This window comes from Lytechinus variegatus, chromosome 11 (assembly GCF_018143015.1).
Source record: "Lytechinus variegatus isolate NC3 chromosome 11, Lvar_3.0, whole genome shotgun sequence".
NCBI classification, from domain to species: domain Eukaryota; kingdom Metazoa; phylum Echinodermata; class Echinoidea; order Temnopleuroida; family Toxopneustidae; genus Lytechinus; species Lytechinus variegatus.
Window position 1 is genome coordinate 15,431,414 of NC_054750.1, and position 15,643 is coordinate 15,447,056.

Below are 15,643 nucleotides of genomic sequence, written 5' to 3' on the forward strand. Positions count from 1 at the left end.
AACCCCATCCTAAGAATTCAACCTCCCCCCTAAAAATTTTTTAAAGACTTTTTCTTTGCATGTCAATTTTTTTAGATAAAAACAATGTGAAATTTGATTTGTGGAATCCCTTTTTTTTGCTTGTCAATTTATTTGTAGGTAGATAACGACCCAAAAGTGATGATGAAGACCTTTTTTTGTTATCAACATTTCATTCACCTTGAAAACCCCTCCCTTTAAAAAATCTTGGGTACGCTACTGCATTTTTGTACATGGTTTTGGAAAAGGCGGGGGGGGGGGGGGGGGCTGAAGCTCTTCCAGCCCCCTCCCCCACCCCCGGTTCCATGACCCCTGATATGCATTTTAACATATTTGATTTGATTTGATTGATTTATTTCCACATTCCAATAACAAAAGTATATGTACAAGAACTTCTTAGCATAACAGAACAATAAGCGAATGACATAATGAATAACATATGCATACAAACATTCTAACAATCTAATTGAAATCTATTTAAATACATACATATATATGCTAAATGTGCTCATTACTTAATCATGCATCTAATAAGAAACAGCGTCACATTTGGCCTCCCATAGTTAAACCACAGATCTTGGCCCCCTGTAACATAAAACTTAGCAATTGATATTTATGATATTAGCAATTGATATTTATGATAATAGAACAAATTTCGATGATCAAATCCATCATAGATTGATTACAATGTACAGTCAATTATAAAATAAAAAAGTTGCAATGTAAAAGTATTTTACATCCGATTTTGATGAAATTTTCAGCGTCATACTTGTTTGGTTTTTCTCTATTGATTCCAATCAATATTTCTCTGGGCTGGACTTCATATTTATGTAAGTTACATGTGTTGCAGAGTCTAAGTTCTGAATATAGGATGTGGAGTTCCCTGTAGAATTGTTATACTGACAAACATATACAATACATGTACATGTAGATGCATCTGGAGGTCTTGCTGAAATGAGGAAATAGAGAAATATTATATGTTTGTAATGTAATAGAAAAGGAAAAAAAAACATTCTCCCTGATTAGATCTTTTCTGTGCACATAATAGCCATGCAGGGAGGCTTAAAAGAAATATTTATTGACAAAACATTTGGTGGAGTGAAAAGTATGTCAACATTGTTGGGTGTGTAAGAATGAATGAGTAATGCTCGTGATGTTTTTAAGGATTCTAATTTCAGTCTGAAATACTTATTTAAAAGGTGCAGAATGTATTTTTTCCTGCATCTGTTAGATTTGAGTCATTTGTTTACAAATTTATGTCATAAATTAACTACTCCCTCAGAAAAAAAAATGTGTTTTTCCCCAAAGATGTTTTCACTTTCAAACAGTTTGTAGTCATAGGGATAGTAATAGTGAATTAGTATGACAATATTTTAAGGAAAATGTTTAGTTTCGTATGTGTTATGCCATTTAGTGAAAAAGTATGTGCCTTAAGATAGGTCTGCATGTACGTTTGTTGTTGTTGCTGTTCAAAGCTGTAAGATTATGATTATAATAAATATTTTGCTTTAGAAGGATATTAAAGAGATATTCTTGCCAAAAGTAGAGTAAAATCAACAAGTGAAACAATAAAAAATTCATCAAGATTGTTTGATAAATTAGGATTTTTCAGAGACCCATGTCGTCATGAATATTTAATGAGTAAGCTGATGATTGTATGTCCCCACTTTTATTTTGTTATAAAAAATTAAGATAATGTTTTGTTTGATTTATAAAATCCTTTTTGAAACAAAATTACTTTTGAGTACAAGTTTACTGTACACTTATCTAACACATTAATAGAAAAAATCTTTAGATATCACTTTTTTCATTCATGTAAAATTTTATCTTTTCTTAGAAAATAAGTTTTGAGCACTTATCTAACAAATTAAATAAGTGGTCAATCATATGTTTAACATTTTTGGAGCAAATGATTAAAAAAAGTATTATTTTATGTAATAAGATGCACAAGAAAACATAAGGTACAGTAGCTTCATCAAAGTTCACTTCTTGCATAAAAATAGTGACACACAGAACTGTTTCAAGAAGTAATACAAAACTTATGTTTCAATTGTTTTATGTGTTTTGTGTATCAAAACACTTTTTTGCTCCAATGACATTGACTCTTGCTTTACTCTCAATGCATCATATAAACTCATCTTAATTGTAACTAATTAAATCAAATTTGTGAAGATTGAATGTGGTTGTGACCATGAGAAATAAGGAATATCATTTAATGCCCATTGCAATTGCAACAAAATCATAGAGGGTGCGCCAACCTACAACACCCTGCAACTGCGACCCACTTTGTTGCAGTTGAATCGCAGACCAACTCTCAGACATTTGACTTGTCAAATCTTTCTGTGATTTTCCTGCGATTATGATAATTTCAGCCAATCAGATTTGTCCGAGATTATGATGTCATGACCCAGTTGCTGCGCTTCTGCAGCGCAGACAACAGGTGATTTCAAGTTCAGTGTTGACCTTTTGGTGTTGGTGTTAGGACAATTTTTACATGATTATAACACCAAACATTTAAATGAAGATGGTCCTGAAAAGTCACTCACTAGTTGTTGAGATGTCAATAATGTGATCTTGATCAGTTTTATGAACTCTGAACAAGTTTTTGGAGCTAATGGAAGCAATCCAAATTTCAACACCAACACCAAGGCCAACACCGGACTTGAAATCACCCAACATACACAAAAAAAATGCGCCATGAGATGCAGCGCACTGCAGGGCTGTTGCAATCTTTGCACTGGCCTGCGATGTGACTGCACTGATATGGAATTGCCAAGTTGTTGCAATCGGATTTTAGTGCATCGCATGGTGTGCGCTGGGTTTAAGAAATAAATGAATGTGAAATTAAGCATTTGAACTTTAATAATCGAGCTTCATACTCTCTCTGTATTTTACTGTCAGCATGATCACTCACCTTTTCCTCAGAAATTCTTCATCATGAATGTCTTTGCTATAATGGAATTGTATGCAAGGATAATTTTAAGAGGTGCTGAGTGACACTCCTGCGTAATAGGATTGTCTTATTTTCAAGTTGACTTTTATCTATTAGGAACTGGACAGATTGAAATTCCTTTACTTTTTTTCTTCAGAAAACACCCCGCTAGACAAGAAGAAGATGCTATCTGAGCTTGCAGTTCTTAGTCGAGTTGGTCGTCATGCCAACGTTCTTAATCTCATCGGGGCTTGTTCTAAATCATCAGGTAAGTTCTATTTGCGTGTGGTGATTAACATATCCCCACATTTTATTCAATTTTATTGAATTATTTACCAACAATATTCATATGTTTACATCTAATAAAAAAATAAATCTCACGTTTGAAACATAAATAAGGCTTGAAAATAAATTATGTTGCCTTCATAATCCCAGATCAGAGAGTTGGGTCAGTCAGTTGAACGGTCAGTTAGTCGTTTTTTGATACCTTTGTTGCTATGGTGCACAGGTATATACACTTTCTCTACTCCCTTGGGAGCATTCTAGCAATAGTCTATACATTTTTTGCCCACGTAATGCTTTATTAAAGCATCTTGAGCAAAGGATATTGAAAAAAATCTCTGAATTTTTTTTTTGTTCAAAGAACAAATTGACAAATATTACCAGCACAGCAGTATCTTTGATATTTTGGCAAAAATTGTATAGCTTGGCATGCTTCTTTTTGCCGAGTAGGAGTTCATTGTTATATCAGAGGGGAAAGTAAACAAAGTACATAAAAGAACAAGAAAAAATGGTTCTAATAGCCTTCTGAAGTGTAAATAATTCCTAAAGAGATGTTTAATTTCTTCCCATGTTGCTATTTCTTCCACCTTTCTCACGCACAAGTCTGTAGCTTGCAGTTATTTGAAGGCCATTATAGCTTTCATTACCAAAAATGCATTTGAATAGTTCTTATTGTGCTATTAGCCATTGAAGTTTAATACTGAATAAACAGGGTTTTTTTGAGTAAAATTTTCGTGAATTCATTGCCCATTCACAACAATGAAGGATATTAAAATCATCATTCCTTTCGCCACATGAGTTCTGAAATTGAAAATAGTCGTCCACTCGTGCAGCTTTTCAATCAATTTTTGTATGTTAGTTGCTAAGTGCAATTATCACCTTAAAGGGAGCTCCATGTGTAATTTTATTTCCTTTTGTATACTTTCTATAGCTTAAAGTTTGAATCAATTTTTGTTCAAACAATGCTGAGTGCAAAGTGACCAAAAACATACTATTATAGATATATCTAGCATAAAATTTAACCCATTGAACCCGACAGGCCGAAATACTATGTTGTTTGAAGGTTTGCATCGTGGCATGTACAATCGCTGATGTAGGTCTATTTCATACCTCATATTTTAAATTCATTCTGTATTTTGGTTTAATCCGTGGGTTTAATACTCAATGCCAAACATACCAGTATACATGTTATATAAAACTGAAGAAACCATATTTTTCCTGTAGCATTATAATTGATTATTTATGTTGTTTGCAAAGCAATTAATCTACATGTATTGTAGCTAGCATGAAAGTTAGGATGGAGAACTCTCCTAATAAATCAGACTTCATGCTGGCTATTCCAGCCATACTAAAAAAAACCCTCAATCAATACTTGTTATATGGAGATTTTGGCTGTGGCTGTTCAAATGTAAAAACATTCTCATGGTCATTTTCACTGCGTAGTTATTTAAACTGAAAGCAAATAAATGGTATATACCGATGTAAAACTGTCCTCCATTTATCGGGTGCCGGCAAAAATTTCCATGAGAAAGTTTTTATCAATCCTGTTGGTTACATGTCTTCTGACAAATATCATATTTGTCCAACTGTTTGCCATTCTTGCCCTACTTGTTTCTCTCCACCACCCTCACGTATTTGAATAGAGGGAAGGATCAAAAAAGAATTTGAATATTTTCCCCCAATCTTCTTTTGCTGGATGGCACAGACTCCTATTGACAGTTGATTTTAGTCTATTAGATTTGAGCAAGCATGCAGCGTCTTCGGGGGGAAGCAAACATACCCATGTCCAGTGTATGCTAGGGGATTCATAGGAGATATGATAAAGCAAATATTGATTGAATCTTCAATAGCTTAGGAATGCAAGTTCATTCAAGTATAGGAGGGTGTGGGTAATCTCCCTATACAATGGTACGACGTCGTTACATCATTCAAAGTGATTTTAAAGTGCAATTACAATGTGTATCGCAGCTGTCATTCTAGCTTGGAATGTTTTATAAAGCTTTGTGTAAAGTTTTGCATGACTAGTGGTGTGAACATATTGCAAGGCAAATATTTTCAGTACTTCTTCTTAACACAAGCTTTTAAAGTTAAAATGCATGTATGCAGAGGAATATCACTGTCCTTTATAACCAAATATTTCTGCAAGGAAGGCCGTGCATGCCTTTGACAGAAATTTGGTAAAAACTGTCAATTTTATCAGAAATTTGACATCTTGTATCTAGTATTTACCTATCAATTGGTTTTCTTCATGAATCTTGAGTGCATGGAATTTAATTTTATGACACGTATTATGTAATTCATGTACAGTATTAATTTTTCTTCTCGTCGCATGTGGTGAGACATTCTACCACATGCCTGCTCATGAGCATTTTCTTGAACCAAATAGTGATTTTTGACTGACTAGTCTAGCTACCAAAACCCTTGCATTTGAATATTTATGTATTGGCTCATTCACATTGAACATTCAAACTGCCAATTAGCAGCCCATGAATGCTACATTTTAACACATGTTTTCATGTATTCTTTAAAAGAGTGTTTGAATCAAATTACTAATCGGTGAATGTATGAATGAATAAATTTATCCAAAACAAATAATTACCATGTACTTGGATCACAAATACATTTACAGAAGTTTGAATAACAACGTGAATGATTTTTAGGATGCCGAGGGAGCTAGGCTTGTAAGTGCGGCTGTATCCATAATAAGATCCAGGGCTCGTTCATGTCTGAAGTCTTTGCCTCGTCATTAACGAGCACCAAATCTGGAACTCGATGGCACAAGGCAAAAGCCAATGCCAAATGACTAATGATCACCATGATTATTGTGGCAATTTAAGTAATAACATGATTAGGAGATTTAATAAATCCAATTCAACCTTGGAAGTTATGAAGTTGGAATATCTAGCTGCTGAATAAAAGGGGCTGGCAAGAACAGAACTCTCAGAATTTCTGTTTATGATGCTAACCAGAATTAACGAATGGATGATGAAGTTAGAGTAAATGAAATCTTTTTGCCATTTATAGTTAATCAATGAATTTCATATATATTTGGTTAAAAGTGTATGTCTACAATATAAAGAAAAATTCCAATACCTTACTACAAGTACCTGTAGGTGAATATGCTTTTGAAGTCCACTCTTTTTTAGGACCACAGATATTCAGCTGAGAAGACTTTCATAACACATGTTTTCATTTCCAGTCTGAAATATTCTTTGACTTTAGGAATTGTTTGACTTGTGGAAGTTTGACTTAAAAAGAGTCTACTGTGAACCTAAAATTGTTCTGTTTTCAAGTATGATATATCGGTGGTTAACAAATCACTCTATGTAATTGAACCATGTATGCTTTCAAGCCCTCACAAACCAATCCCTTTCTTTCCTTGTCAGGTCCAGTGTATCTCGCCTATGAGAGTATGGAACCGGTCAGACTGGACGTTTACCTTAGGACCATCCAGGATGCCCACAAGCCGGTCACCATGTATGTACCGGACTTCAACATCACCACACCCCTCATGCCCCTGCTCATGAGATTTGCTGTGGATATTGCATCCGGCCTCTCCCACCTTGCCTCTAAGAAGGTAAGAATTGCTTGTATTAAAAAAGAAAATGTGTTGTAGTCTATTGGTGTAGCAGGGATGCCAGTTTTCAGGCAAAAGCGAGCCTGAATTCAGTCTCTGGCAATTTATTTTCAGGGCATGGTTTTAGCATTTTTGTGTACTAAATATTGTATTCTACATGTAGGTGATTTTCAGGCCCTCTGATCAATTCCAACTGGCATCCCTTGTGTAGACTCTTGTCTTTCAAACAGTTGGCCATTATTCCAAATCCCAGCTAGGGTGAGTTTCCCTCCAGCAAGAAAGTTGTCAACATAGTGCTACACTCAACCCAGGTGAGGTGACTGGGTATCTGGCAGGTTTGATTCTTTATATGCATTATAGCACTGGGAGCTGTTGCTTAACCTGTTAACTATTGAATTCTGTAATTCCCATCGACTTACATAATAATAATGGTGGCTACTTATATAGCGCACAGGTCCACCTTTCGGTGCTTATGGCGCTTCAAGGAAAATAAACACAAAAACACAACAACAATAGACACACACACAAAAAAAAATTTTGAATTCTCCTGAAAAAACAACATATTAAGCTGTTAATGGGAGATTAAATAATTTTTTAACTGGGAACTGGGACTGTTGATGAAATTTGGCGTAATTGGATAGGCAATTGATTCCATAGCTTTGGTCCTATAACTTTGTAGAGGGACCACTTGGTTTCAGTGGTCAATTTAAAAGCTAAAAGCAGGAGTATGAGTTACATGTTGTATCCTCGGGAAGAGGCACTTTATGATTCAATTGATATTACTTATTAAGAAATATGACCTTGAAGGATCCAGTTCCAATGGTGTCTAGTAATTGAAATGCAAAAACAAAATGGATTTAGAGGTAAAAACATAATAACATTACAAGTGTACACCCAATTAGTCAGCAAGGGTTTTCTGTAAAAAAAGTTTTTGATTAGCTCATTTGATCAGCTTTTGTGTGTTTGATAAAATTGAATCAAATCAATCTTAACCTATAACAGTAGTCTCAATTTAATCTTAGTGGAGTATATCAGGGAACAAGGGGGCAGGGAGGGAGGGGGTTAAGGGGAATGCGCCCACTTTCAAGGGATCCAAAAACATCCCCGAGTAGAAGAGGGAAAAAAAAACACAAAAGTTTGATATGCTAACAAACCTTTTCAAAAGCTACTGGCATCAGGGGGGCCGTTTCATAAAACTTTTTGTACGTTATGAGCAACTTTTAGAACGACCGATGATCCTTTCTTATGGTAAATGGTATTGAATTGGCGATTGTTTAGGGCGTATAAGAAGGTATCACCAGTCGTTCTTAAAGTCACTCTTAAGAACAGCTTTATGAAACAGCCCCCTGGAAATCAAAGTATTGTCATATTATTGCATAGCTAGATCTTGCATTCCAGGCCTAAGGGGCAGCAATTCAACTATGTTATCATCCCACGAGCTTGTTAGACCACTGTACTTTGAACTTGTCTTAGACGTTTCCTGTGCGGAGACATCTCAAATGCCACCATATCAATCGTGGTACCTACATAATACATGTACGAGTCTGATTGGCTAGTATATTGAATGGTCTTACTGGGGTTTGCGTAGGTGTCATGCACACCTCTATTCAATGTATTGAGTGACATTATGGTATACCTCCATTGTGGTGCCTATTGCAAATAATTCCTTACAAAAAATATTAAACCACCCTTTTAGAGGCAGTCCTTTCAAATTTTAGGCCTCGGTTAGCAGCGACTTTGCCTGGAAGGCACTGAATGGAGGGAAAGTTCATCGACATTGGAATGGGACATTATGACATTAATTGAACAGCAAGAGTTGGTATTGTGCTTTATTGAAAGCCCTCAGATATGTAGAGCATACTCATTTTCCTGCTTTATGTCTTGAGCTTTGTGTGTGTCAGCATGTGCTCCTTTGACAAGCATGTTTTGACTGGTGTAAACATTTTCTTTCATACTTTGGGTTTAAATAGGAATTGTGATTGATAGAAAATATAGCTTGAGTGAGTCATTTTGTAAACCTATTCTTGACAAAGTGCCTGCAGTTTGTGATTTGGAAAAATAACTCTGGCTGAAGAGTCCCCTGAATAATGCAAAATTTTATTGCACCAGTATCTTCTGTTTCTTAAAGAAATATCTATGGGAAAATGATTAGTAAGATCATTGTTTGGGAAGATGAGCTGTTAAGGCTAACCTCGCATAACCTTCAAGATTCTTCTCATTGTATACAAATTATCTCAGTCAGGTCTCTACGCTCAACTTTTTCATCTAATTTAAACCACTGCCCTCGCACAAAGACCTGCTAAGGTGATCGTGCATTTTCTGTTTTTGTCCCTGCTCTTTGGAACAAGCTCCCAACCCATATCCAAAATACTCCCTCTGTTGAAAAATTCAAATCCTCACTTAAAACTTGTCTTTTTTCAGCGCTAGCTTAGTTTGTTGTTTTTTATTTTTTAAAAGGTGATTCATTGTTTACATTAGTCAGCCCATCTTTATGCTTTGAATAACTCATATAAGTGCCCAAGGAATATATCATTATTGTTGGTAAAAAAAAAACAATTTCGGGGCTCCAGCTCAAAAAACATAATAATTTTATGGAATTTTGGGCTTCATATTAAAAAAAATAAAAAGGACTACATGTACCTTTTAATCTCTTCTCAGCCTCCAGAAATGCGTAGGCCATACTGCAAAATTTTCAAATGAATCCTTGAATTTTGCTCTCAAATATCACTCTTGCAATAATTATATCTGCTAGGTCATTGTGATACTCTCTACTTAACACGATTGATTCCTTAATTTTTTGTAAAAGTCTCTCTTGAGAAAAACCTTTATATTCCTTTATGAGCTGATATTGACAATAGGGACCTGTGAAGCAAATAAGGTGTCATTTTGACAATGCTGACAAACACCAAACCCCCAAGTTGATGGATTAGAATATATTCAATTTGAGGTTGAGGAAAATGGGTTAAATACAATATAGCAGTTCGATGAAAGAAATGGAACTACCGGTATTTGAAATGAAAAGCAAGGCAAACATTGCACTTGAGATAGAAGATTAAGGATTTTTCATGGAGGGATGGGGGAGCAGTTTTTCTTGTTTATATTTTTTTCACCCTGAAAAAAAAGATTACTACTACCACCACCCCCCCCCCCCCGTGTTATATTATTGATACTTAGTAGGGGTTTATTTCCAATTTGTCTACCGGGTAAATGCCAATTGGTCCAGTTGGCGACTTGTGTATTATAATTTGGTCTACTATCAGTTCGTCCACTATCCACATGTTCTAATTGCAAATTCGTCTACTCATCATTTTGTCTAATAATCAGTTGGTCCAATAGCCATTTAGTCCATATGCCTTTGGTCTAGTTGGACTAAGTGTTAATTGTGCAGAATGAATGAAAATGAAATGGAAATAAGACCAACTGGATATGAGATGAAATGGTTATAGACAAAATGGTCATAGACGAAGTGATGATTGGACCAAATGGTTGTAAGACAAAGTGTTGGTGGATGGAATGACCAAATGGCTGTTAGACGAAATGTTGTTGGACGGAATAATATTAGACTAAATGAAAGTAGACCATGTGGTGAGTGGACGAGTTGGCAATGTACCCACAGTAGGCACAATGCATTTGAAAAGGGTAGTACAGGTTAATGGTCAATATATACACCAGCTTCATCAACACTGAGTTTGGTCCCATCCCTAGTTGTCTGTATTTAAACTGGTTCTGGTATACTCAGAGACACAGTTGATACTCAAGTTATTCAATTAAATTCATTTGTATTCAATCATTTAAGCTAACCATTTATCAAAACTTACGATCTTTTGTTTCATTTTGATGAACTTTTCAATTTTTTTGCTTGATTCAAGTTAGTTAAATAATCAAATCAATCTAATATGTGAGTGATTGGGTATACCTCTTTCTGGAATGAGTATTATTTGAATTTGCAATATTTACCTTTAATAGTTTGCTTGGTGTAAATTAGATAAACAAATCAATTGGACATGTGAATATTATTAAAGAAGAGCAAAAATATGCAATGGTGGAGGAGGTACCATGTGATAAAAAAAATCGCAAAGGGAAAGAGAGTGGAGCGATTTAATACATCCTGGATCCACCGCTGCGGTAGAATATTTGCTACGATTCTTAACTGGAGCATTATAGTTTGTTTCTACATGTATCTAGAGCAATATATGAATGAAACTGACCTTGGATTGATGTTTGTACAGATCGTGGAGCACAGTCTAGGGGTGAGGAATATTGCGCTGACTGTTGATCTCGTTGCCAAGGTAACCGACTTTACCATCAGAGATGACACCCAGAGTAACGGGCGAGCGGTGAATGGAAATGTGGTAAGTGGGGCTATACAGAAAGTAGTGAGAATGGGAGAGTTAGAGAGTGCGAGAAGGAGAGAGAGAGAGTGTGAGACAGGAAGAGAGAGAGAGATAAAATGGGGGAGTGAGATAGAGAATGGGGGGGGGGGGGGAGAGCTGCCAAATAGTACAGATTTTCTGTATATTTAGCACTTAAAAATGAGAAGAATACTGACGGTTTCATGCAAAATACTGATTTCTCAAGTTTCATTTTTATCTGTTGTCCTATGGTATTTCTTTGAAAATACTGATTTCCTCGCCAAAATACTGATTTTCAGCTTTAAAAATACTGAAGTGTTCTTGTTCAGGTTGGCAGCTCGGGAGGTGGAGGGGGATGAGTTAGAGAGAGAGAGAGACACAGGGGTAGGGGTGAAAGTGGAGGGGATGCAGATAGAAGAGGGATAAAGATTTAGTATTTTATTTTATTTTTATTGGTTGCCAACATTTGTCTTTATTACAGCAATCATCATTCCCCCCCACTGCAAGCCACAATGGATGGCTTATGAGACATTAGTGTTTAGCACATGTACAGAGCAAAGCAATGTGTAAGTACCATCAATATACAATCCATTCATGTTCATTTTTAGAATCAAAGTCTCGCAATCAATTGAAAACTTGTGATCTTAACATCTAAAAGACAACCAATATTTGCATTTTCCTATCTTTTTTTTTATTTTCTCTTTTCAAACCTCGGGAGGAGAGGTCTGTTGACAGGCATCACACTGTCTTGGTTGGGTATGGGGGGGGGGGGGGGGGGGGGGGCTAGGCAGGATTGATTGTTGGTATGCTTCTCATATTGGAATGACATGACAATTATTTGATTTGTTTTTCTGTACGTGCATGAGATGGGAGTTGCTGCTACCATGTTTGGCATTCAATGTTTTAAGAGATAGAGCAATGTCAGTCTTGTGCTGCACTGCACAGTGGCTGCCATGCCCACGATCAATATCAATTGATCAAAATGAATTTTCAAAGTATTTTCAGATTTCTATTTTGTACATTAAAAAGTGCATTTTCATTTTCCTTTCAGATGGTCTCTTGGTGTCATAATCTGGGAAATCATGTCATTTGGTGAGTAGATTTTTCTTTGGATTTTGTCCTGTTACAGGCCTGCCAGCCAATACAATTCTTATGGTATTTTGTACAATTTTTCTAAAAAAACAATTTTTTTAATAAAGAAAAATTGATATGTAATACATGACAATAATAATAATAGGCATTTATATAGCGCCATCTATCTAGAAATATTCTATTCCGAGGCGCGTTGTTATTATTATTACCCCGGCTTTAGCTACATGAAACCATTCATAACGAAACTCAAGGGAGACCTGCCATGAAGCACTGAAAATCTAAGCAAGACCGGGACAAAACAATATTTTGTCCTTTTGCTTTCATATATTCAACAATTGTTCACACCCCCCCAAAAAAAAATATATATAAACTGAAGATTAGCAAGCACATCATAGAGTCTCTCTGGCTTTGTTTTCAGTTTTATATCTGCATAGCATTTCACTTTTGTATGGAATATACTGTATCACATAATTCAATTGTTCATTCAGTTTCAAATCAAAATTGTTTTTGCTATTCAGGTCGGGAACCATTCGATGGCTACCACGTAGATGAACTGAGTAAAAAACTAACAGAAGGCTACACGTTGAACCAACCAGATGGGTGCTTAGATGACGTGTAAGTTAAAAAAAAAAAAAATCTGTCTTCATTTTTGCTATTGCTCTATCACAGTATTCATCTACAAAGTCAGGTGGGTGTGTCATTAAGCTCTTTTCAAGTTACGAACGTCGTGTAACCCTTTCGTGAGATAATCAACACCAATGAAATTCTGGAGGCCGCTTCATAAAACTATTCGTAAGTTAAGAGTGACTTTAAGAACGACAGGTGATCCTTTCTTGTCGTAAATGATATTCACCATTAAATGTTCATTGGTGATTATTTAGCGCATAAGAAAGGTTCACCAGTCATTCTCAAAGTCACTCGTAAGTTACGAACAGCTTTATGAAACACCCACCAGATGTGTGTCATATACTACCAGAAAGGATCACCAGTCGTTGGTAAAGTCACTCGTAAGTTACGAACAGCTTTATGAAACACCAACTAGATTCTGTTTAGGGTGTTTGCGATAAATCTCTTGCTCAGGAACATTTCATGCAGGTTTTTGTCATTCAGTGATTTATACTGTCTTAAGCTACTGAAATCCTTGTATGTAATTGGCCGAGAGGTAATTTGTCATTGAAAGTCACTGAGTAGGGGCTTCATGATATTCTCCCTGCCCCTCTGTTTAATACAACAGACAATTGTAACTCTGCCAATAGATCACGATTGGCTGTTTGCTATTTGTGACTATGCCATTTATGATTGACGCCAAATTTGCCATTGAATTTTATGACTATGTATCACCACCCAGGTGTATATGAATGCAATGTATAAAGAATTAGGAGCATGTCATGAAACAGTGATTTTCACTTGGTTTTGTTATAAGCTACCAAAATCCTTGCTGCCGAGTGGCTGAGAGCAGATTAGTCATTGAAAGTTACTGACAAAACTTTTCGTGAAACACTATCCCAAATTATAATGCCTACTCAATCCAGGAATTTTCGTAGATCACCAATACATGTAACTAGTCACAGGTGTTGAAAAAATCTGAGATGTAGAGGAATGCTGCCCTCTTTTGTCCAGTTTCAGTATAGCTGTAGAGTCAGTATCGATAGTTGTTATGTAAAAAAAAAATACAGCTCATGTATGTCTTGTATCTTTCAACCAAATGTATGCAGAATGTAGTTACTACTGATCAATGAATCATTGAATATGCAGGAAGTACAATTTAAGTTGAGATCTAGTCAAAATATTTTTTTTCTAAAGACACAAATGAAGTTCCTTCATCCAATATTTGTCTTCTTGAGTTCTTCATAAATCTATTTGTCAGTTATTCATACGTGCACAAGACTTGACTTCTTAAGTGACAAGTGAATTTAAATGACTTGTAATCTCGGGGAGTCTTTCATGAAACAAATAATTGATGATTTCCACTGACAAATTTTCTTTGAGCCAATCAGATGCAAGGAATTAGGTATTATATAACAATCAGTGAAAAGGCCACCGCACACCTTACGACTCTTTGCGATCTGATTTTGGAACAAATCGCATTTTCCTCATTTTCTGAAAATGTGAATGGAACATTTCATTTTATTTGAGGTTGAAATTAATTGAAAGAATACTAACATGTGTATAACCATCTTGGAAGATTGCAAGCCTTTATTTTGGAGTAAAGGCCAAATTGGTTTCAAATCGTAGCCAATCGTACGACTGCTATGACGTCATTACGACTAGATATTAAATTCGCATTTATTCTAAGAAGGATGATAGCATAGTCAGAGATGGGAACATAGGTATTCGTACAATGATTTAGAACGTTACAAAGTAAGATATTTCAAGTCTTAATATTAGCATCAAATTCTATTACATTTTATTCTGAAATTGGGTCGCAGACCTATTGTAAGGTGTGCAGTCGCCTAAAAACAGTGTAAATAATTGTGTTATAGCGCAACAATATCATAAAGGACACGATCATGTTATTTACAATGTATTTCAATTTTTCTTTTGAAATCTTATGAAGATATGAAATCATTCAGAGTTGTCTAAGACTAGAACCCAATGAAAGACCAATGTTGAAGAGCCTTGTAGCAAGACTAGCTAGGAGATACCAGAGTATCAAATTACAGGTAATTAATATGGGTATCCCCCATATCATTATGAAACATTGGTATTCCCCATTTCATTATTTACCTTCATTTATTACTTTTACCTTCCAGAATATAAAAAAATGTTTCACACCAATAAACTTGTAGTGTCGTCAAACTTGTTTGTAATATTTGTAATATCTGCACTAACGATAGTTTTACATTTGCTTAATTCCCTAATTTGTGAACTCCAATATTCATGTTTTTAACTTAGCACTCAAAGATTGATTTTATTCTAAATCAGCACTATATTAGCCTAACATATTGTTATAATTATAAAACGATCTGAAATACATGGAGAAACAATCAATTAAATTAATTAAAAATTAATTATGGATCACTAACATAACATGGCCCTTTCTTTATGTGAAAATGCTGCTGTTCAATATGATATAAGAAAATTAATTAAATAATAAATTATCGTTTGAGTAGTGTCTGTGAGTGAAGTGTATGGGTTAATTTGTTTTCTTAGGACAAAGCAACAAGAGCGGAAGTGTTCCAATCCCTGGACCAGTTGAGAGATAACCATGAAAACATGACCCCGCCTCAGATCAGGAGTATGGAGATGCTTGTCAATGGAAATGTAGATAAGGTAAATTGGTAACCAAGGTCCTCTTTTCACAAAACTTGTCATCAATAGCAATTGAAATATATTGGTTTATAATCAGGTTTCACAATACGATGTAGCTTATTATGTTTCCTTCTATTA

The 15,643-nt window shown here is 35.3% G+C and overlaps 1 protein-coding gene across 15 annotated transcripts in view; it reads left to right on the top strand.

Moving 5' to 3' along the window:
- LOC121423627 (mucin-17-like) overlaps positions 1-12,823 on the top strand; it is a 79,930-nt gene extending 67,107 nt beyond the window's left edge. For all 15 annotated transcript variants that reach the window (XM_041619030.1, XM_041619020.1, XM_041619026.1 and 12 more), the window contains 6 exons: positions 3,108-3,218; positions 6,619-6,809; positions 11,039-11,161; positions 11,643-11,727; positions 12,213-12,253; positions 12,772-12,823. In XM_041619030.1, coding sequence (XP_041474964.1) covers positions 3,108-3,218; positions 6,619-6,809; positions 11,039-11,161; positions 11,643-11,696 — 479 coding nt within the window. In that variant the 3' untranslated portion in view covers positions 11,697-11,727; positions 12,213-12,253; positions 12,772-12,823. The remainder of the gene's footprint in view (positions 1-3,107; positions 3,219-6,618; positions 6,810-11,038; positions 11,162-11,642; positions 11,728-12,212; positions 12,254-12,771) is intronic.
- The last annotated feature ends 2,820 nt before the right edge of the window (positions 12,824-15,643 follow it).